This window comes from Euwallacea fornicatus, unplaced genomic scaffold, assembly GCF_040115645.1.
Source record: "Euwallacea fornicatus isolate EFF26 unplaced genomic scaffold, ASM4011564v1 scaffold_58, whole genome shotgun sequence".
NCBI classification, from domain to species: domain Eukaryota; kingdom Metazoa; phylum Arthropoda; class Insecta; order Coleoptera; family Curculionidae; genus Euwallacea; species Euwallacea fornicatus.
In genome coordinates, this window is record NW_027096026.1 from 381,822 (window position 1) to 406,460 (window position 24,639).

Sequence of the window (24,639 nt, forward strand, 5' to 3'; positions counted from 1 at the left end):
ATTTGTCGAAGTTAACGAACTTCAAAATTTGAAATGTTACGAAAGTTGTGTGTTTGAGCACATAAAGTACTATTTTTCTTGGAAATGCAACAAGATGCAATCATGATTTATTGTGACGTCTCAAAGATCTCGTGGAGCTGATTAATTTGACACTTCGTTTAAGAAAATTGGAGTTTGTTTGCCGAAGTTATCGAGCTTCGAAGTTTGAAATGTTACAAATGTTCTGTGTTTGAGGACATAAAGTACTATTTTTCTTGGAAATGCAACAAGATACAATTATGATTTGTTGTGACTTCTCAAAGATCTCGACGAGCTGATTAATTTGACACATCGTTTAACAAATTTGGTGATCATTTGTCGAAGTTATCAATCTTCGAAATTTGAAATGTTACGAAAGTTGTGTGTTTGAGCACATAAAGTACTATTTTTCTTGGAAATGCAACAAGATACAATTATGATTTGTTGTGACTTCTCAAAGATCTCGACGAGCTGATTAATTTGACACCTCGTTTAAGAAACTTGGAGTATGTTTGCTGAAGTTATCGAGCTTCGAAATTTGAAATGTTACACAAGTTGTGTGTTTGAGCACATAAAGTACTATTTTTCTTGGAAATGCAAGAAGATGCAATCATGATTTGTTGTGACGTCTCAAAGATCTCGACGAGCTGATTAATTTGACACATCGTTTAACAAATTTGGTGATCATTTGTCGAAGTTATCGATCTTCGAAATTTGAAATGTTACGAAAGTTGTGTGTTTGAGCACATAAAGTACTATTTTTCTTGGAAATGCAACAAGATGCAATTATGATTTGTTGTGACTTCTCAAAGATCTCGACGAGCTGATTAATTTGACACCTCGTTTAAGAAACTTGGAGTATGTTTGCTGAAGTTATCGAGCTTCGAAATTTGAAATGTTACAAAAGTTGTGTGTTTGAGCACATAAAGTACTATTTTTCTTGGAAATGCAACAAGATGCAATCATGATTTGTTATGACGTCTCAAAGATCTCGTGGAGCTGATTAATTTGACACTTCGTTTAAGAAATTTGGTGATCATTTGTCGAAGTTAACGAGCTTCAAAATTTGAAATGTTACGAAAGTTGTGTGTTTCAGCACATAAAGTACTATTTTTCTTGGAAATGCAACAAGATGCAATCATGATTTGTTGTGACGTCTCAAAGATCTCGTGGAGCTGATTAATTTGTCACTTCGTTTAAGAAATTTGGTCATCATTTGTCGAAGTTAACGAGCTTCAAAGTTTGAAATGTTACGAAAGTTGTGTGTTTGAGCACATAAAGTACTATTTTTCTTGGAAATGCAAGAAGATGCAATCATGATTTGTTGTGACGTCTCAAAGATCTCGTGGAGCTGATTAATTTGTCAATTCGTTTAAGAAATTTGGTCATCATTTGTCGAAGTTAACGAGCTTCAAAGTTTGAAATGTTACGAAAGTTGTGTGTTTGAGCACATAAAGTACTATTTTTCTTGGAAATGCAACAAGATGCAATTATGATTTGTTGTGACGTCTCAAAGATCTCGTGGAGCTGATTAATTTGACACTTCGTTTAAGAAATTTGGTCATCATTTGTCGAAGTTAACGAGCTTCAAAATTTGAAATGTTACGAAAGTTGTGTGTTTGAGCACATAAAGTACTATTTTTCTTGGAAATGCAACAAGATGCATTCATGATTTGTTGTGACGTCTCAAAGATCTCGTGGAGGTGATTAATTTGACACTTCGTTTAAGAAACTTGGAGTTTGTTTGCCGAAGTTATCGAGCTTCGAAGTTTGAAATGTTACAAATGTTCTGTGTTTGAGGACATAAAGTACTATTTTTCTTGGAAATGCAACAAGATGCAATTATGATTTGTTGTGACTTCTCAAAGATCTCGACGAGCTGATTAATTTGACACCTCGTTTAAGAAACTTGGAGTTTGTTTGCCGAAGTTATCGAGCTTCGAAATTTGAAATGTTACAAAAGTTGTGTGTTTGAGCACATAAAGTGTTAAGACTTGAGGGGCCAAGACTTGATATATTAGTTAATGTAAGTCCCAAAGCTACGCCCCTGCACATCTTGTATTTGCTTGCTTCCCAGATGTCACGACCCGCCATAGTTGATACAAATGTTTTATTAGTCAAAATTCCTCGGCTTTGTGTTCTTCCGAAGAAACTATATTGCGAGGCAATCAAACTATAAAATGTGCATGGGATGTAGTCCTTGAGTGTCGAAATATCCCATCGTTACCCTTAGCGGTAGACAAAATGAGTTCTGGGGCAAACTGTTCATCTACGATGGACATTATGTTAAGTTTACCGAGTACAAACTAACGTGAAACCGTGGCGATATATACTTAATGGTGAGAGGGAATTAGTGGATTGTTTGGGGTAGCGGGTGTAAATATGGAAAGACTGACCTTTAAGCTGATGTTCACTCCTCGTTGGTGGTTTCCTCGACGTTGCTGGGAAGATCCGGCTCGAAGGACCAAATGTTGAACGATAGGCAGGGGTTCCTTCCTTGGAGGTTGGAGATACCACCCGCGAGTTATTATACGAGAGCGCTTACACGCGAGCACTACTTGTAGTACTTGTCGGTTCACGTTACCGACGTTGTACTTTTATGTTACGAGAGTCCAGGACGGACTATATACCTGCTTAGCGAGGTACACGTGGGATCTCCCGAAAATCTCGGAATTAGGACAACCCGTCAAACTAATAACTATTTACGAATCATTTAATAAATAGTGCAATAGTTTGACGGGTTGTCCTAATTCCGAGATTTTCGGGAGATCCCACGTGTACCTCGCTAAGCAGGTATATAGTCCGTCCTGGACTCTCGTAACATAAAAGTACAACGTCGGTAACGTGAACCGACAAGTACTACAAGTAGTGCTCGCGTGTAAGCGCTCTCGTATAATAACTCGCGGGTGGTATCTCCAACCTCCAAGGAAGGAACCCCTGCCTATCGTTCAACATTTGGTCCTTCGAGCCGGATCTTCCCAGCAACGTCGAGGAAACCACCAACGAGGAGTGAACATCAGCTTAAAGGTCAGTCTTTCCATATTTACACCCGCTACCCCAAACAATCCACTAATTCCCTCTCACCATTAAGTATATATCGCCACGGTTTCACGTTAGTTTGTACTCGGTAAACTTAACATAATGTCCATCGTAGATGAACAGTTTGCCCCAGAACTCATTTTGAAGAAATTAAAAAATAGCAAGGCCCAAATCAAGGGTGAGCTAACGCGCTTCACAAGTTTTCTAAATAAAACCGATTTGGATCAATGCATCGAATTACTGCAAGCTAGATATGATAGCGCGAAATCCATATTAGACAAGTTCAAATCGATCCAAACGGAATACGAAGAGTTACTAATTACTGATTTTCCCAGTAACTACGACGAAGGGGAACTGGGAGAAGAACGCGATAATTTTGAAACTCGTTATTTCGAGGCAGTAGCTATAGCGCAAGGTGTGCTAGAAAAGCACTTTCATAATCAACGGCAAACCAATGTAAACGCAAATCGGAACACTGAATCACCTTCGACCAGCGCATCGCTACAGGCCATCGCTGGTTCAGGTGACTCAGTCGTTTCACCCAAATCATGCATTAAGCTTCCATCTTTAACCCTACCCGAATTTAGCGGGTGCTACGCGGATTGGCAACGATTCCGTGACATGTTTATGGCAGTGATTCACGATAACCATGCATTATCGGATGCTCAACGCTTCTACTACCTAGAAGCATCTCTGCGAGGCGAACCAAAAACGTTATTAGCATCACTAGCTCCTACCAACGCAAATTATGCTATTGCTTGGGACCTCCTTGAGAGACGATACCAGAATACGAAATTTATCATTAACTCACATTTAAAGGAAATCATAGAGTTCCCTGCGTTAGCCAAGGAATCGCATATCGCGTTGAGAAACTTCTCAAACCATTTCTTCAAGAACTTTCGCGCATTAGAATCCTTAGGCGAAAGGGTCCGTGAGTGGAACACCATGTGGATTTATATTCTGGTGTCCAAGTTAGATATTAGTACAAGACGCGAGTGGGAGAGATACTCCCAAGGCATAAATTCGCCAAAAATCGACCAATTTAACGAATTTCTAATGCAGAGATGCCAGGTATTGGAAGCAGTTGACTCAAGGGTGTGGTCAAACCCTAAAAAATCTAATGAATCAAGATCCTTTGCCACCACTAGCACCACGTACCGACCAGCGTGTCCGTTCTGTAAGGGTGAACACTTCATATATTCATGTGAGGAGTTCAAAAGGTTATCAATTTCGAATCGGTTTGAAAAGGTAAAAAGGATGAATTTATGCACGAATTGCTTACGGCACGGACACAAACTGTCGGAATGTCGGTCATCGGGATGCAAAATGTGTCGGCAAAGACATGCGACCCTGCTTCATAAGCCACAACAACCTTCGCGAGCTGGTAACGTAGACGTCAATCGGGACAACGGAAACAGTTCTCGCCATGACAATTCAAACCCTCACGAAGGCACTAGTGAACAAAACACATCACATCCGATATTGACAAATACCTGTCAAAATGCCAGAAATTGTCTCATGCTACTATCGACGGCTGTGGTAGATGCCTACGGCAAGCACAAAACCCGAATTCCGTGCAGAGTACTGCTGGACTCGGCCAGTCAATCTAACTTCGTAAGCACAGCCATGGTTAAACAATTACAACTAACACCGTCAAAGGTCGACATTCCCGTCTTAGGCATAAACCAGATACAGACGAGAATATCGCATGCCACGGACATATCAGTTGCATCTCGAACCACAGCCTTCAAAACAAAATTGAGTTTTCTCGTCGTGCCGAAAATAACAGAAGTAGCTCCGCAAAGCTACTTCGATAAATTAAAACTAAATATTCCCGATGAGTTGGTTCTGGCGGACCCTGAGTTTAATGTACCCTCTGAGATAGACATGCTTTTGGGTTGCGAAGTATTTCTGGACCTCCTCTGCATAGGACAGTTGAAACTAGGCAGAACTCTTCCCACGCTGCAAAAGACATTACTGGGCTGGATAATAGCCGGCAGAGTCCCACATCAACAAGGCAGACTCGGTAAAACACAGTCAATGATGTCTAACTGTTTTCTTGCGCAGAACCCGTTGGAAAGGGGTTTGGAAAAATTTTGGCTTGTTGAGGAGGCCAACTCGCATTCCTTAAGTCACATGACCGAGGAAGAGCGTGAATGCGAAGAGCACTTCATTAAGACCACAGTTCGCGACGAAGGTGGCAGGTTCGTGGTGAAGCTTCCATTGAAACAGAAATTCACGGACTTGGGCGATTCGAAGCAAACAGCGCTCAATCGTTTGTATGCAATCGAAAGACGACTGGCAAAAACCCATGAACTAGGAACTGCCTACCGAGCATTCATGCAGGAATACAAGGACCTCGGACACATGACGGAGGTACCGCGTGAACCAACATCATCGAAATTCCCTATATACTATATACCGCACCATTGCGTTCAAAAACTGGAAAGCATGACTACCAAGCTAAGAGTAGTTTTTGACGCTGCATGCAAAACCACAAAAGGTTCATCACTGAACGACGTCCTGAAGGTCGGGCCCACGATACAAAAGGACCTATTCTCAATATTATTGAGATTCAGGAAACACAACTTCGTGTTGATCGGTGACATAACCAAGATGTATCGGCAAATCTTGGTAGACGAGCACGAGAGGGATCTTCAGCGCATAGTATGGCGAGACACACCCAATGAAGAAGTCAGACACTATCAGCTCAACACGGTAACGTACGGTACAGCTTCAGCCTCGTATCTCGCGACGCGTTGTTTAATTAAAATATCACAAGATGTAGCTGAACAATGGCCGCGCGAATCTGAAACAATAGCGTCTGACTTCTATGTTGATGACTTGTTAACTGGATCTTCAGACCTCGATTCCCTGAAACGATTGGGAGAAAACATCCGCCGAATCCTCGCAAAATACGGATTCGAATTGAGACAGTTCAGATCAAACGCACACCAATTGCTGGATGAAATCGCCAAGGATGGTCACGAGAAAAAATATCTTATAAGCGATGACTCCAGCAGCAAGACCTTGGGGATTTCGTGGGTTCCCAGTCTTGACACGTTTGAATACGATTCGAAAAAATTCGCGGAGACTCACGGCAAGGTAACAAAACGAACAATATTGTCGTGGGTCTCGAAAATATTTGACCCCTTGGGAATCGTGGGTTTCTTAACAGTACGCGTGAAACTGTTAATTCAACGTCTCTGGCAGCTGAAAATCGATTGGGATGAGGGAATTCCAAGCCAGCTGCACGCGGAATGGGTAAAACTAAAAAACGAAATAGCAAGGGTAGGCCTATTGCAAGTACCGCGTCACGTGCTTGTTAATAAGCCCAAGACCATAGAAATACACGGATTTTCAGACGCCAGCGAAAGGGCTTACGGGTGTTGCATATACCTGCGCTCGATAGATGAAAATGGACAAATTGCGAGCCATTTACTGTGTGCGAAGTCCCGCGTCAGTCCTTTAAAAGTCCTCTCGTTACCGCGATTAGAGCTCCTCGGAGCCGCGCTGTTAGCAGACCTGGTAAAGAGGTCTGCTGATATTCTGGCGCTACCCATAACAAAAACGTTTTTATGGACCGATTCCACGATCGTTCTTTGTTGGATCGCGAACGAACCTAAAAGGTGGAAGACTTTCACCGCCAATAGGGTGGCGGCGATTCAATCACTGACCGATATTGATGACTGGCACCACGTAAAATCTGAGGAGAATCCCGCGGACATCATATCGCGTGGTACCAGCATAAGGGAACCAGCGAATCGTCAACTATGGTTTCACGGTCCCAGTTTTCTCGTAAAACCCGAAGGGTGGCCTAAAGATTCGGCCATTTCAAGGTTCGCGGCTCCAACTAAGGACACGCCCGGGCTTAAGGAAGCCCCGGAGGTGTCTCTAGTAGCGCAATGCCCCGATGACGAGATATTTGACAGATTTTCGTGCCTTCATAAATTATTACGCGTCGTGGCATACTGCGTAAGGTTTGGGAGCAACGCAAAGTTACCCAAGGGGGAAAGAGAAGCTGGGCCCCTGAGCCCCGGCGAAGTGCAACAGGCGGAATGGCGACTTATAAGAATAGTTCAAGCAAGATCGTTTCCTGCAGAAAGTCGCGACCTAAGCACTGGGAGGCGCGTTTCTACCAGAAGTAAATTAAAGTCACTCTCTCCGTTCCTTGCTCAAGACGGCATGATTAGGTTAGGCGGTAGACTATCGAACTCGAACTACACTTATAACGTAAAGCATCCCATCGTGCTGCCCGCCAAACATCCGCTAACCCAACTCATCATCGCGCGCGAACATAGACGCACCTTGCACGCAGGGGCCCAGTGCACCTTAGCTCACGTCAGGCAAAGGTACTGGCCTCTGAATGGCAAACAAACAGTGAGGGCACACATCCGAAAATGCATGACATGTTTCAAGTCCAATCCGAGTAACACCCTCACTCCACGGATGGGTGAGCTGCCCATTTCCCGCGTCACACCGTCGCGGCCGTTCTCGTCCGTGGCAGTCGACTATGCCGGGCCATTCGAATTAAAAGATGGTAAAACCCGGTCTCGAAAAACGATCAAGGGGTACATTTGCATCTTCGTGTGTCTCGCGATCAAGGCAGTGCACATAGAAGTTGTCACGGACCTGACCAGCGACGGATTCTTGAGTATGCTAAAAAGATTTGTTTCAAGACGAGGCCTATGTTCATTCATATACAGCGACAACGCAACGAATTTTGTAGGTTGCAACAACGAGCTCAGAGCAATTCAAAACATTGTGAGGTCTAGTCCATTGCAGAACTTTTTAACAAACTCAAACATAAAATGGCAATTTATGCCCGCTAGATCTCCACATTGGGGCGGGCTTCATGAAGCGGCGGTGAAGTCTTGTAAACATCATTTAAAGCGGGTTTTGAATGGCTCTCGGTTCCATTACGAGGAATTTTATACAATAACAACGCAAATCGAGGCGATTTTGAACTCCAGACCTTTGATCCCTATGAGTTCCGATCCCAACGACCTAAAGGCATTCACCCCGGCCCATTTCCTAATTGGGCAAGAGCTCACGGCCATACCCGAAAGAGATCGCACCGATGATAAGGTCAACTTCAACAAGCGCTACCAGCACCTCCAGATCATCGGACAACACTTCTGGTCCAGATGGCGGAAAGAATACCTTCACCAACTGCAGACACGAAACAAATGGCAGATTCAACCCAATCACGACGTGCAGGTTGGCGCTCTAGTGCTCCTGAAGGAAGATCACGCACCATCGCTATGCTGGCCGCTAGGACGAATCACGGCCGTTCATCCCGGACCAGACAATATAGTGCGAGTAGTTAGTGTAAGAACCAAAGGTGGCGTTCTCAAAAGATCAGTCGCGCGAGTGGCTTTGTTGCCAGTGGCTTAAGTTTAGGGACTCTAGGAACGTTAGCAATAGGATAGTCAATAACTAGGTACACCGCATCTGTAGCACGTATTGTTGAAAGTCAAGCATGGCCTTTCAAGGGGGGGAGGATGTTAAGACTTGAGGGGCCAAGACTTGATATATTAGTTAATGTAAGTCCCAAAGCTACGCCCCTGCACATCTTGTATTTGCTTGCTTCCCAGATGTCACGACCCGCCATAGTTGATACAAATGTTTTATTAGTCAAAATTCCTCGGCTTTGTGTTCTTCCGAAGAAACTATATTGCGAGGCAATCAAACTATAAAATGTGCATGGGATGTAGTCCTTGAGTGTCGAAATATCCCATCGTTACCCTTAGCGGTAGACAAAATTGAGGGTACCGTCACGTTCCGTTCGGAACGATGGCCATATTCCGGTCACGGGATAATCTGTTCTGGTCGTCGTTCTGGGCATAATGGGATTCCTTCAAGGGAAAGTCATCCCGAGTAGTAGTACGCCCATGTCGGTTGGCCATTACCTCCCAGTACTTAAGGGCTGGGAGAGGGTGGAATCTCTCTTTTTTATTTCTGCTCGTCTGCACAGCTACAACTCTGACCATTATCGCTGACGGTTCAACACCTCAAACACCCGACAAAGAAAAATTCGTACTAATACTCGGCCACGTAACCAAGTAATCTCGTGTTCGCTTCAAGTTTAGTTTAGTAATAACTATTTACGAATCATTTAATAAATAGTGCAATAGTTTGACGGGTTGTCCTAATTCCGAGATTTTCGGGAGATCCCACGTGTACCTCGCTAAGCAGGTATATAGTCCGTCCTGGACTCTCGTAACATAAAAGTACAACGTCGGTAACGTGAACCGACAAGTACTACAAGTAGTGCTCGCGTGTAAGCGCTCTCGTATAATAACTCGCGGGTGGTATCTCCAACCTCCAAGGAAGGAACCCCTGCCTATCGTTCAACATAAAGTACTATTTTTCTTGGAAATGCAACAAGATGCAATCATGATTTGTTGTGACGTCTCAAAGATCTCGTGGAGCTGATTAATTTGACACTTCGTTTAAGAAATTTGGTGATCATTTGTCGAAGTTAACGAACTTCAAAATTTGAAATGTTACGAAAGTTGTGTGTTTGAGCACATAAAGTACTATTTTTCTTGGAAATGCAACAAGATGCAATTATGATTTGTTGTGACTTCTCAAAGATCTCGACGAGCTGATTAATTTGACACCTCGTTTAAGAAACTTGGAGTATGTTTGCTGAAGTTATCGAGCTTCGAAATTTGAAATGTTACAAAAGTTGTGTGTTTGAGCACATAAAGTACTATTTTTCATTGAAATGCAACAAGATGCAATCATGATTTGTTGTGACGTCTCAAAGATCTCGTGGAGCTGATTAATTTGTCAATTCGTTTAAGAAATTTGGTCATCATTTGTCGAAGTTAACGAGCTTCAAAGTTTGAAATGTTACGAAAGTTGTGTGTTTGAGCACATAAAGTACTATTTTTCTTGGAAATGCAACAAGATGCAATTATGATTTGTTGTGACGTCTCAAAGATCTCGTGGAGCTGATTAATTTGACACTTCGTTTAAGAAATTTGGTCATCATTTGTCGAAGTTAACGAGCTTCAAAATTTGAAATGTTACGAAAGTTGTGTGTTTGAGCACATAAAGTACTATTTTTCTTGGAAATGCAACAAGATGCATTCATGATTTGTTGTGACGTCTCAAAGATCTCGTGGAGGTGATTAATTTGACACTTCGTTTAAGAAACTTGGAGTTTGTTTGCCGAAGTTATCGAGCTTCGAAGTTTGAAATGTTACAAATGTTCTGTGTTTGAGGACATAAAGTACTATTTTTCTTGGAAATGCAACAAGATGCAATTATGATTTGTTGTGACTTCTCAAAGATCTCGACGAGCTGATTAATTTGACACCTCGTTTAAGAAACTTGGAGTTTGTTTGCCGAAGTTATCGAGCTTCGAAATTTGAAATGTTACAAAAGTTGTGTGTTTGAGCACATAAAGTACTATTTTTCTTGGAAATGCAACAAGATGCAATCATGATTTGTTGTGACGTCTCAAAGATCTCGTGGAGCTGATTAATTTGACACTTCGTTTAAGAAATTTGGTGATCATTTGTCGAAGTTAACGAACTTCAAAATTTGAAATGTTACGAAAGTTGTGTGTTTGAGCACATAAAGTACTATTTTTCTTGGAAATGCAACAAGATGCAATTATGATTTGTTGTGACTTCTCAAAGATCTCGACGAGCTGATTAATTTGACACCTCGTTTAAGAATCTTGGAGTATGTTTGCTGAAGTTATCGAGCTTCGAAATTTGAAATGTTACAAAAGTTGTGTGTTTGAGCACATAAAGTACTATTTTTCATTGAAATGCAACAAGATGCAATCATGATTTGTTGTGACGTCTCAAAGATCTCGTGGAGCTGATTAATTTGACACTTCGTTTAAGAAATTTGGTCATCATTTGTCGAAGTTAACGAGCTTCAAAATTTGAAATGTTATGAAAGTTGTGTGTTTGAGCACATAAAGTACTATTTTTCTTGGAAATGCAACAAGATGCAATCATGATTTGTTGTGACGTCTCAAAAATCTCGTGGAGCTGATTAATTTGACACTTCGTTTAAGAAACTTGAAGTTTGTTTGCCGAAGTTATCGATCTTCGAAATTTGAAATGTTACAAATGTTCTGTGTTTGAGCACATAAAGTACTATTTTTCTTGGAAATGCAACAAGATGCAATTATGATTTGTTGTGACGTCTCAAAGATCTCGTGGAGCTGATTAATTTGACACTTCGTTTAAGAAGCTTGGAGTTTGTTTGTCGAAGTTATCGAGCTTCGAAATTCGAAATGTTACGAAAGTTGTGTGTTTGAGCACATAAAGTACTATTTTTCTTGGAAATGCAACAAGATGCAATTATGATTTGTTGTGACTTCTCAAAGATCTCGACGAGCTGATTAATTTGACACCTCGTTTAAGAAACTTGGAGTATGTTTGCTGAAGTTATCGAGCTTCGAAATTTGAAATGTTACAAAAGTTGTGTGTTTGAGCACATAAAGTACTATTTTTCATTGAAATGCAACAAGATGCAATCATGATTTGTTGTGACGTCTCAAAGATATCGTGGAGCTGATTAATTTGACACTTCGTTTAAGAAATTTGGTCATCATTTGTCGAAGTTAACGAGCTTCAAAATTTGAAATGTTATGAAAGTTGTGTGTTTGAGCACATAAAGTACTATTTTTCTTGGAAATGCAACAAGATGCAATCATGATTTGTTGTGACGTCTCAAAAATCTCGTGGAGCTGATTAATTTGACACTTCGTTTAAGAAGCTTGGAGTTTGTTTGTCGAAGTTATCGAGCTTCGAAATTCGAAATGTTACGAAAGTTGTGTGTTTGAGCACATAAAGTACTATTTTTCTTGGAAATGCAACAAGATGCAATCATGATTTGTTGTGACGTCTCAAAGATCTCGTGGAGCTGATTAATTTGACACTTCGTTTAAGAAATTTGGTGATCATTTGTCGAAGTTAACGAACTTCAAAATTTGAAATGTTACGAAAGTTGTGTGTTTGAGCACATAAAGTACTATTTTTCTTGGAAATGCAACAAGATGCAATCATGATTTATTGTGACGTCTCAAAGATCTCGTGGAGCTGATTAATTTGACACTTCGTTTAAGAAAATTGGAGTTTGTTTGCCGAAGTTATCGAGCTTCGAAGTTTGAAATGTTACAAATGTTCTGTGTTTGAGGACATAAAGTACTATTTTTCTTGGAAATGCAACAAGATACAATTATGATTTGTTGTGACTTCTCAAAGATCTCGACGAGCTGATTAATTTGACACATCGTTTAACAAATTTGGTGATCATTTGTCGAAGTTATCGATCTTCGAAATTTGAAATGTTACGAAAGTTGTGTGTTTGAGCACATAAAGTACTATTTTTCTTGGAAATGCAACAAGATACAATTATGATTTGTTGTGACTTCTCAAAGATCTCGACGAGCTGATTAATTTGACACCTCGTTTAAGAAACTTGGAGTATGTTTGCTGAAGTTATCGAGCTTCGAAATTTGAAATGTTACACAAGTTGTGTGTTTGAGCACATAAAGTACTATTTTTCTTGGAAATGCAAGAAGATGCAATCATGATTTGTTGTGACGTCTCAAAGATCTCGACGAGCTGATTAATTTGACACATCGTTTAACAAATTTGGTGATCATTTGTCGAAGTTATCGATCTTCGAAATTTGAAATGTTACGAAAGTTGTGTGTTTGAGCACATAAAGTACTATTTTTCTTGGAAATGCAACAAGATGCAATTATGATTTGTTGTGACTTCTCAAAGATCTCGACGAGCTGATTAATTTGACACCTCGTTTAAGAAACTTGGAGTATGTTTGCTGAAGTTATCGAGCTTCGAAATTTGAAATGTTACAAAAGTTGTGTGTTTGAGCACATAAAGTACTATTTTTCTTGGAAATGCAACAAGATGCAATCATGATTTGTTGTGACGTCTCAAAGATCTCGTGGAGCTGATTAATTTGACACTTCGTTTAAGAAATTTGGTGATCATTTGTCGAAGTTAACGAGCTTCAAAATTTGAAATTTTACGAAAGTTGTGTGTTTCAGCACATAAAGTACTATTTTTCTTGGAAATGCAACAAGATGCAATCATGATTTGTTGTGACGTCTCAAAGATCTCGTGGAGCTGATTAATTTGACACTTCGTTTAAGAAATTTGGTGATCATTTGTCGAAGTTAACGAACTTCAAAATTTGAAATGTTACGAAAGTTGTGTGTTTGAGCACATAAAGTACTATTTTTCTTGGAAATGCAACAAGATGCAATCATGATTTGTTGTGACGTCTCAAAGATCTCGTGGAGCTGATTAATTTGACACTTCGTTTAAGAAATTTGGTGATCATTTGTCGAAGTTAACGAACTTCAAAATTTGAAATGTTACGAAAGTTGTGTGTTTGAGCACATAAAGTACTATTTTTCTTGGAAATGCAACAAGATGCAATCATGATTTGTTGTGACGTCTCAAAGATCTCGTGGAGCTGATTAATTTGTCACTTCGTTTAAGAAATTTGGTCATCATTTGTCGAAGTTAACGAGCTTCAAAGTTTGAAATGTTACGAAAGTTGTGTGTTTGAGCACATAAAGTACTATTTTTCTTGGAAATGCAACAAGATGCAATCATGATTTGTTGTGACGTCTCAAAGATCTCGTGGAGCTGATTAATTTGTCAATTCGTTTAAGAAATTTGGTCATCATTTGTCGAAGTTAACGAGCTTCAAAGTTTGAAATGTTACGAAAGTTGTGTGTTTGAGCACATAAAGTACTATTTTTCTTGGAAATGCAACAAGATGCAATTATGATTTGTTGTGACGTCTCAAAGATCTCGTGGAGCTGATTAATTTGACACTTCGTTTAAGAAATTTGGTCATCATTTGTCGAAGTTAACGAGCTTCAAAATTTGAAATGTTACGAAAGTTGTGTGTTTGAGCACATAAAGTACTATTTTTCTTGGAAATGCAACAAGATGCAATCATGATTTGTTGTGACGTCTCAAAGATCTCGTGGAGGTGATTAATTTGACACTTCGTTTAAGAAACTTGGAGTTTGTTTGCCGAAGTTATCGAGCTTCGAAGTTTGAAATGTTACAAATGTTCTGTGTTTGAGGACATAAAGTACTATTTTTCTTGGAAATGCAACAAGATGCAATTATGATTTGTTGTGACTTCTCAAAGATCTCGACGAGCTGATTAATTTGACACCTCGTTTAAGAAACTTGGAGTATGTTTGCTGAAGTTATCGAGCTTCGAAATTTGAAATGTTACAAAAGTTGTGTGTTTGAGCACATAAAGTACTATTTTTCATTGAAATGCAACAAGATGCAATCATGATTTGTTGTGACGTCTCAAAGATCTCGTGGAGCTGATTAATTTGACACTTCGTTTAAGAAACTTTGAGTTTGTTTGCCGAAGTTATCGAGCTTCGAAATTTGAAATGTTACAAAAGTTGTGTGTTTGAGCACATAAAGTACTATTTTTCTTGGAAATGCAACAAGATGCAATCATGATTTGTTGTGACGTCTCAAAGATCTCGTGGAGCTGATTAATTTGACACTTCGTTTAAGAAATTTGGTGATCATTTGTCGAAGTTAACGAACTTCAAAATTTGAAATGTTACGAAAGTTGTGTGTTTGAGCACATAAAGTACTATTTTTCTTGGAAATGCAACAAGATGCAATCATGATTTGTTGTGACGTCTCAAAGATCTCGTGGAGCTGATTAATTTGACACTTCGTTTAAGAAGCTTGGAGTTTGTTTGCCGAAGTTATCGAGCTTCGAAATTCGAAATGTTACAAATGTTCTGTGTTTGAGCACATAAAGTACTATTTTTCATTGAAATGCAACAAGATGCAATAATGATTTGTTGTGACTTCTCAAAGATCTCGACGAGCTGATTAATTTGACACCTCGTTTAAGAAACTTGGAGTATGTTTGCTGAAGTTATCGAGCTTCAAAGTTTGAAATGTTACGAAAGTTGTGTGTTTGAGCACATAAAGTACTATTTTTCTTGGAAATGCAACAAGATGAAATTATGATTTGTTGTGACGTCTCAAAGATCTCGTGGAGCTGATTAATTTGACACTTCGTTTAAGAAACTTGGAGTTTGTTTGCCGAAGTTATCGATCTTCGAAATTTGAAATGTTACAAATGTTCTGTGTTTGAGCACATAAAGTACTATTTTTCTTGGAAATGCAACAAGATGCAATTATGATTTGTTGTGACGTCTCAAAGATCTCGTGGAGCTGATTAATTTGACACTTCGTTTAAGAAGCTTGGAGTTTGTTTGTCGAAGTTATCGAGCTTCGAAATTCGAAATGTTACGAAAGTTGTGTGTTTGAGCACATAAAGTACTATTTTTCTTGGAAATGCAACAAGATGCAATCATGATTTGTTGTGACGTCTCAAAGATCTCGACGAGCTGATTAATTTGACACTTCGTTTAAGAAATTTGGTGATCATTTGTCGAAGTTAACGAGCTTCAAAGTTTGAAATGTTACGAAAGTTGTGTGTTTGAGCACATAAAGTACTATTTTTCTTGGAAATGCAACAAGATGCAATCATGATTTGTTGTGACGTCTCAAATATCTCGTGGAGCTGATTAATTTGACACTTCGTTTAAGAAGCTTGGAGTTTGTTTGTCGAAGTTATCGAGCTACGAAATTTGAAATGTTACAAAAGTTGTGTGTTTGAGCACATAAAGTACTATTTTTCTTGGAAATGCAACAAGATGCAATCATGATTTGTGGTGACGTCTCAAAGATCTCGTGGAGCTGATTAATTTGACACTTCGTTTAAGAAACTTGGAGTTTGTTTGCCGAAGTTATCGAGCTTCGAAGTTTGAAATGTTACAAATGTTCTGTGTTTGAGGACATAAAGTACTATTTTTCTTGGGAATGCAACAAGATGCAATTATGATTTGTTGTGACTTCTCAAAGATCTCGACGAGCTGATTAATTTGACACCTCGTTTAAGAAACTTGGAGTATGTTTGCTGAAGTTATCGAGCTTCGAAATTTGAAATGTTACAAAAGTTGTGTGTTTGAGCACATAAAGTACTATTTTTCTTGGAAATGCAACAAGATGCAATCATGATTTGTGGTGACGTCTCAAAGATCTCGTGGAGCTGATTAATTTGACACTTTGTTTAAGAAACTTTGAGTTTGTTTGCCGAAGTTATCGAGCTTCGAAGTTTGAAATGTTACAAATGTTCTTTGTTTGAGCACATAAAGTACTATTTTTCTTGGAAATGCAACAAGATGCAATTATGATTTGTTGTGACGTCTCAAAGATCTCGTGGAGCTGATTAATTTGACACTTCGTTTAAGAAGCTTGGAGTTTGTTTGTCGAAGTTATCGAGCTTCGAAATTCGAAATGTTACGAAAGTTGTGTGTTTGAGCACATAAAGTACTATTTTTCTTGGAAATGCAACAAGATGCAATCATGATTTGTTGTGACGTCTCAAAGATCTCGTGGAGCTGATTAATTTGACACTTCGTTTGAGAAGCTTGGAGTTTGTTTGTCGAAGTTATCGAGCTTCGAAATTCGAAATGTTACGAAAGTTGTGTGTTTGAGGACATAAAGTACTATTTTTCTTGGGAATGCAACAAGATGCAATTATGATTTGTTGTGACTTCTCAAAGATCTCGTGGAGCTGATTAATTTGACACTTCGTTTAAGAAACTTGGAGTTCGTTTGCCGAAGTTATCGAGCTTCGAAGTTTGAAATGTTACAAAAGTTGTGTGTTTGAGCACATAAAGTACTATTTTTCTTGGAAATGCAACAAGATGCAATCATGATTTGTGGTGACGTCTCAAAGATCTCGTGGAGCTGATTAATTTGACACTTCGTTTAAGAAATTTGGTGATCATTTGTCGAAGTTAACGAGCTTCAAAATTTGAAATGTTACGAAAGTTGTGTGTTTGAGCACATAAAGTACTATTTGTCTTGGAAATGCAACAAGATGCAATCATGATTTGTTGTGACGTCTCAAAGATCTCGTGGAGCTGATTAATTTGACACTTCGTTTAAGAAACTTTGAGTTTGTTTGCCGAAGTTATCGAGCTTCGAAGTTTGAAATGTTACAAATGTTCTGTGTTTGAGCACATAAATTACTATTTTTCTTGGAAATGCAACAAGATGCAATTATGATTTGTTGTGACTTCTCAAAGATCTCGACGAGCTGATTAATTTGACACCTCGTTTAAGAAACTTGGAGTTTGTTTGCCGAAGTTATCGAGCTTCGAAATTTGAAATGTTACAAAAGTTGTGTGTTTGAGCACATAAAGTACTATTTTTCTTGGAAATGCAACAAGATGCAATCATGATTTGTTGTGACGTCTCAAAGATCTCGTGGAGCTGATTAATTTGACACTTCGTTTAAGAAATTTGGTGATCATTTGTCGAAGTTAACGAACTTCAAAATTTGAAATGTTACGAAAGTTGTGTGTTTGAGCACATAAAGTACTATTTTTCTTGGAAATGCAACAAGATGCAATCATGATTTGTTGTGACGTCTCAATGATCTCGACGAGCTTATTAATTTGACACTTCGTTTAAGAAATTTGGTCATCATTTGTCGAAGTTAACGAGCTTCAAAGTTTGAAATGTTACGAAAGTTGTATGTTTGAGCACATAAAGTACTATTTTTCTTGGAAATGCAACAAGATGCAATCATGATTTGTTGTGACGTCTCAAAGATCTCGTGGAGCTGATTAATTTGACACTTCGTTTAAGAAACTTGGAGTTTGTTTGCCGAAGTTATCGAGCTTCGAAGTTTGAAATGTTACGAAAGTTGTGTGTTTGAGCACATAAAGTACTATTTTTCTTGGAAATGCAACAAGATGCAATTATGATTTGTTGTGACGTCTCAAAGATCTCATGGAGCTGATTAATTTGACACTTCGTTTAAGAAATTTGGTGATCATTTGTCGAAGTTAACGAACTTCAAAATTTGAAATGTTACGAAAGTTGTGTGTTTGAGCACATAAAGTACTATTTTTCTTGGAAATGCAACAAGATGCAATCATGATTTGTTGTGACGTCTCAAAGATCTCGACGAGCTGATTAATTTGACACTTCGTTTAAGAAATTTGGTGATCATTTGTCGAAGTTAACGAGCTTCAAAGTTTGAAATGTTACGAAAGTTGTGTGTTTGAGCACATAAAGTACTATTTTTCTTGGAAATGCAACAAGATGCAATCATGATTTGTTGTGACGTCTCAAATATCTCGTGGAGCTGATTAATTTGACACTTCGTTTAAGAAGCTTGGAGTTTGTTTGTCGAAGTTATCGAGCTACGAAATTTGAAATGTTACAAAAGTTGTGTGTTTGAGCACATAAAGTACTATTTTTCTTGGAAATGCAACAAGATGCAATCATGATTTGTGGTGACGTCTCAAAGATCTCGTGGAGCTGATTAATTTGACACTTCGTTTAAGAAACTTGGAGTTTGTTTGCCGAAGTTATCGAGCTTCGAAGTTTGAAATGTTACAAATGTTCTGTGTTTGAGGACATAAAGTACTATTTTTCTTGGGAATGCAACAAGATGCAATTATGATTTGTTGTGACTTCTCAAAGATCTCGACGAGCTGATTAATTTGACACCTCGTTTAAGAAACTTGGAGTATGTTTGCTGAAGTTATCGAGCTTCGAAATTTGAAATGTTACAAAAGTTGTGTGTTTGAGCACATAAAGTACTATTTTTCTTGGAAATGCAACAAGATGCAATCATGATTTGTGGTGACGTCTCAAAGATCTCGTGGAGCTGATTAATTTGACACTTTGTTTAAGAAACTTTGAGTTTGTTTGCCGAAGTTATCGAGCTTCGAAGTTTGAAATGTTACAAATGTTCTTTGTTTGAGCACATAAAGTACTATTTTTCTTGGAAATGCAACAAGATGCAATTATGATTTGTTGTGACGTCTCAAAGATCTCGTGGAGCTGATTAATTTGACACTTCGTTTAAGAAGCTTGGAGTTTGTTTGTCGAAGTTATCGAGCTTCGAAATTCGAAATGTTACGAAAGTTGTGTGTTTGAGCACATAAAGTACTATTTTTCTTGGAAATGCAACAAGATGCAATCATGATTTGTTGTGACGTCTCAAAGATCTCGTGGAGCTGATTAATTTGACACTTCGTTTGAGAAGCTTGGAGTTTGTTTGTCGAAGTTATCGAGCTTCGAAATTCGAAATGTTACGAAAGTTGTGTGTTTGAGGACATAAAGTACTATTTTTCTTGGGAATGCAACAAGATGCAATTATGATTTGTTGTGACTTCTCAAAGATCTCGTGGAGCTGATTAATTTGACACTTCGTTTAAGAAACTTGGAGTTTGTTTGCCGAAGTTATCGAGCTTCGAAGTTTGAAATGTTACAAAAGTTGTGTGTTTGAGCACATAAAGTACTATTTTTCTTGGAAATGCAACAAGATGCAATCATGATTTGTGGTGACGTCTCAAAGATCTCGTGGAGCTGATTAATTTGACACTTCGTTTAAGAAATTTGGTGATCATTTGTCGAAGTTAACGAGCTTCAAAATTTGAAATGTTACGAAAGTTGTGTGTTTGAGCACATAAAGTACTATTTGTCTTGGAAATGCAACAAGATGCAATCATGATTTGTTGTGACGTCTCAAAGATCTCGTGGAGCTGATTAATTTGACACTTCGTTTAAGAAACTTTGAGTTTGTTTGCCGAAGTTATCGAGCTTCGAAGTTTGAAATGTTACAAATGTTCTGTGTTTGAGCACATAAATTACTATTTTTCTTGGAAATGCAACAAGATGCAATTATGATTTGTTGTGACTTCTCAAAGATCTCGACGAGCTGATTAATTTGACACCTCGTTTAAGAAACTTGGAGTTTGTTTGCCGAAGTTATCGAGCTTCGAAATTTGAAATGTTACAAAAGTTGTGTGTTTGAGCACATAAAGTACTATTTTTCTTGGAAATGCAACAAGATGCAATCATGATTTGTTGTGACGTCTCAAAGATCTCGTGGAGCTGATTAATTTGACACTTCGTTTAAGAAATTTGGTGATCATTTGTCGAAGTTAACGAACTTCAAAATTTGAAATGTTACGAAAGTTGTGTGTTTGAGCACATAAAGTACTATTTTTCTTGGAAATGCAACAAGATGCAATCATGATTTGTTGTGACGTCTCAATGATCTCGACGAGCTTATTAATTTGACACTTCGTTTAAGAAATTTGGTCATCATTTGTCGAAGTTAACGAGCTTCAAAGTTTGAAATGTTACGAAAGTTGTATGTTTGAGCACATAAAGTACTATTTTTCTTGGAAATGCAACAAGATGCAATCATGATTTGTTGTGACGTCTCAAAGATTTCGTGGAGCTGATTAATTTGACACTTCGTTTAAGAAACTTGGAGTTTGTTTGCCGAAGTTATCGAGCTTCGAAGTTTGAAATGTTACGAAAGTTGTGTGTTTGAGCACATAAAGTACTATTTTTCTTGGAAATGCAACAAGATGCAATTATGATTTGTTGTGACGTCTCAAAGATCTCGTGGAGCTGATTAATTTGACACTTCGTTTAAGAAATTTGGTGATCATTTGTCGAAGTTAACGAACTTCAAAATTTGAAATGTTACGAAAGTTGTGTGTTTGAGCACATAAAGTACTATTTTTCTTGGAAATGCAACAAGATGCAATCATGATTTGTTGTGACGTCTCAAATATCTCGTGGAGCTGATTAATTTGACACTTCGTTTAAGAAGCTTGGAGTTTGTTTGTCGAAGTTATCGAGCTACGAAATTTGAAATGTTACAAAAGTTGTGTGTTTGAGCACATAAAGTACTATTTTTCTTGGAAATGCAACAAGATGCAATCATGATTTGTGGTGACGTCTCAAAGATCTCGTGGAGCTGATTAATTTGACACTTCGTTTAAGAAACTTGGAGTTTGTTTGCCGAAGTTATCGAGCTTCGAAGTTTGAAATGTTACAAATGTTCTGTGTTTGAGGACATAAAGTACTATTTTTCTTGGGAATGCAACAAGATGCAATTATGATTTGTTGTGACTTCTCAAAGATCTCGACGAGCTGATTAATTTGACACCTCGTTTAAGAAACTTGGAGTATGTTTGCTGAAGTTATCGAGCTTCGAAATTTGAAATGTTACAAAAGTTGTGTGTTTGAGCACATAAAGTACTATTTTTCTTGGAAATGCAACAAGATGCAATCATGATTTGTGGTGACGTCTCAAAGATCTCGTGGAGCTGATTAATTTGACACTTTGTTTAAGAAACTTTGAGTTTGTTTGCCGAAGTTATCGAGCTTCGAAATTTGAAATGTTACAAAAGTTGTGTGTTTGAGCACATAAAGTACTATTTTTCTTGGAAATGCAACAAGATGCAATCATGATTTGTTGTGACGTCTCAAAGATCTCGTGGAGCTGATTAATTTGACACTTCGTTTAAGAAATTTGGTGATCATTTGTCGAAGTTAACGAACTTCAAAATTTGAAATGTTACGAAAGTTGTGTGTTTGAGCACATAAAGTACTATTTTTCTTGGAAATGCAACAAGATGCAATCATGATTTGTTGTGACGTCTCAAAGATCTCGTGGAGCTGATTAATTTGACACTTCGTTTAAGAAGCTTGGAGTTTGTTTGCCGAAGTTATCGAGCTTCGAAATTCGAAATGTTACAAATGTTCTGTGTTTGAGCACATAAAGTACTATTTTTCATTGAAATGCAACAAGATGCAATAATGATTTGTTGTGACTTCTCAAAGATCTCGACGAGCTGATTAATTTGACACCTCGTTTAAGAAACTTGGAGTATGTTTGCTGAAGTTATCGAGCTTCAAAGTTTGAAATGTTACGAAAGTTGTGTGTTTGAGCACATAAAGTACTATTTTTCTTGGAAATGCAACAAGATGAAATTATGATTTGTTGTGACGTCTCAAAGATCTCGTGGAGCTGATTAATTTGACACTTCGTTTAAGAAACTTGGAGTTTGTTTGCCGAAGTTATCGATCTTCGAAATTTGAAATGTTACAAATGTTCTGTGTTTGAGCACATAAAGTACTATTTTTCTTGGAAATGCAACAAGATGCAATTATGATTTGTTGTGACGTCTCAAAGATCTCGTGGAGCTGATTAATTTGACACTTCGTTTAAGAAGCTTGGAGTTTGTTTGTCGAAGTTATCGAGCTTCGAAATTCGAAATGTTACGAAAGTTGTGTGTTTGAGCACATAAAGTACTATTTTTCTTGGAAATGCAACAAGATGCAATCATGATTTGTTGTGACGTCTCAAAGATCTCGACGAGCTGATTAATTTGACACTTCGTTTAAGAAATTTGGTGATCATTTGTCGAAGTTAACGAGCTTCAAAGTTTGAAATGTTACGAAAGTTGTGTGTTTGAGCACATAAAGTACTATTTTTCTTGGAAATGCAACAAGATGCAATCATGATTTGTTGTGACGTCTCAAATATCTCGTGGAGCTGATTAATTTGACACTTCGTTTAAGAAGCTTGGAGTTTGTTTGTCGAAGTTATCGAGCTACGAAATTTGAAATGTTACAAAAGTTGTGTGTTTGAGCACATAAAGTACTATTTTTCTTGGAAATGCAACAAGATGCAATCATGATTTGTGGTGACGTCTCAAAGATCTCGTGGAGCTGATTAATTTGACACTTCGTTTAAGAAATTTGGTGATCATTTGTCGAAGTTAACGAGCTTCAAAATTTGAAATGTTACGAAAGTTGTGTGTTTGAGCACATAAAGTACTATTTGTCTTGGAAATGCAACAAGATGCAATCATGATTTGTTGTGACGTCTCAAAGATCTCGACGAGCTGATTAATTTGACACCTCGTTTAAGAAACTTGGAGTATGTTTGCTGAAGTTATCGAGCTTCGAAATTTGAAATGTTACAAAAGTTGTGTGTTTGAGCACATAAAGTACTATTTTTCTTGGAAATGCAACAAGATGCAATCATGATTTGTGGTGACGTCTCAAAGATCTCGTGGAGCTGATTAATTTGACACTTTGTTTAAGAAACTTTGAGTTTGTTTGCCGAAGTTATCGAGCTTCGAAGTTTGAAATGTTACAAATGTTCTTTGTTTGAGCACATAAAGTACTATTTTTCTTGGAAATGCAACAAGATGCAATTATGATTTGTTGTGACGTCTCAAAGATCTCGTGGAGCTGATTAATTTGACACTTCGTTTAAGAAGCTTGGAGTTTGTTTGTCGAAGTTATCGAGCTTCGAAATTCGAAATGTTACGAAAGTTGTGTGTTTGAGCACATAAAGTACTATTTTTCTTGGAAATGCAACAAGATGCAATCATGATTTGTTGTGACGTCTCAAAGATCTCGTGGAGCTGATTAATTTGACACTTCGTTTGAGAAGCTTGGAGTTTGTTTGTCGAAGTTATCGAGCTTCGAAATTCGAAATGTTACGAAAGTTGTGTGTTTGAGGACATAAAGTACTATTTTTCTTGGGAATGCAACAAGATGCAATTATGATTTGTTGTGACTTCTCAAAGATCTCGTGGAGCTGATTAATTTGACACTTCGTTTAAGAAACTTGGAGTTCGTTTGCCGAAGTTATCGAGCTTCGAAGTTTGAAATGTTACAAAAGTTGTGTGTTTGAGCACATAAAGTACTATTTTTCTTGGAAATGCAACAAGATGCAATCATGATTTGTGGTGACGTCTCAAAGATCTCGTGGAGCTGATTAATTTGACACTTCGTTTAAGAAATTTGGTGATCATTTGTCGAAGTTAACGAGCTTCAAAATTTGAAATGTTACGAAAGTTGTGTGTTTGAGCACATAAAGTACTATTTGTCTTGGAAATGCAACAAGATGCAATCATGATTTGTTGTGACGTCTCAAAGATCTCGTGGAGCTGATTAATTTGACACTTCGTTTAAGAAACTTTGAGTTTGTTTGCCGAAGTTATCGAGCTTCGAAGTTTGAAATGTTACAAATGTTCTGTGTTTGAGCACATAAATTACTATTTTTCTTGGAAATGCAACAAGATGCAATTATGATTTGTTGTGACTTCTCAAAGATCTCGACGAGCTGATTAATTTGACACCTCGTTTAAGAAACTTGGAGTATGTTTGCTGAAGTTATCGAGCTTCGAAATTTGAAATGTTACAAAAGTTGTGTGTTTGAGCACATAAAGTACTATTTTTCTTGGAAATGCAACAAGATGCAATCATGATTTGTGGTGACGTCTCAAAGATCTCGTGGAGCTGATTAATTTGACACTTTGTTTAAGAAACTTTGAGTTTGTTTGCCGAAGTTATCGAGCTTCGAAGTTTGAAATGTTACAAATGTTCTTTGTTTGAGCACATAAAGTACTATTTTTCTTGGAAATGCAACAAGATGCAATTATGATTTGTTGTGACGTCTCAAAGATCTCGTGGAGCTGATTAATTTGACACTTCGTTTAAGAAGCTTGGAGTTTGTTTGTCGAAGTTATCGAGCTTCGAAATTCGAAATGTTACGAAAGTTGTGTGTTTGAGCACATAAAGTACTATTTTTCTTGGAAATGCAACAAGATGCAATCATGATTTGTTGTGACGTCTCAAAGATCTCGTGGAGCTGATTAATTTG

The 24,639-nt window shown here is 38.1% G+C and overlaps 1 protein-coding gene across 1 annotated transcript; it reads left to right on the forward strand.

The window, feature by feature from the left end:
• The first annotated feature begins 3,159 nt into the window (after positions 1 to 3,159).
• LOC136349763 (uncharacterized) lies at positions 3,160 to 8,454 on the forward strand. The gene has a single exon (XM_066301490.1). It carries the CDS (start codon positions 3,160 to 3,162, stop codon positions 8,452 to 8,454), a length of 5,295 nt encoding a protein of 1,764 aa, XP_066157587.1.
• Positions 8,455 to 24,639: the final 16,185 nt, after the last annotated feature.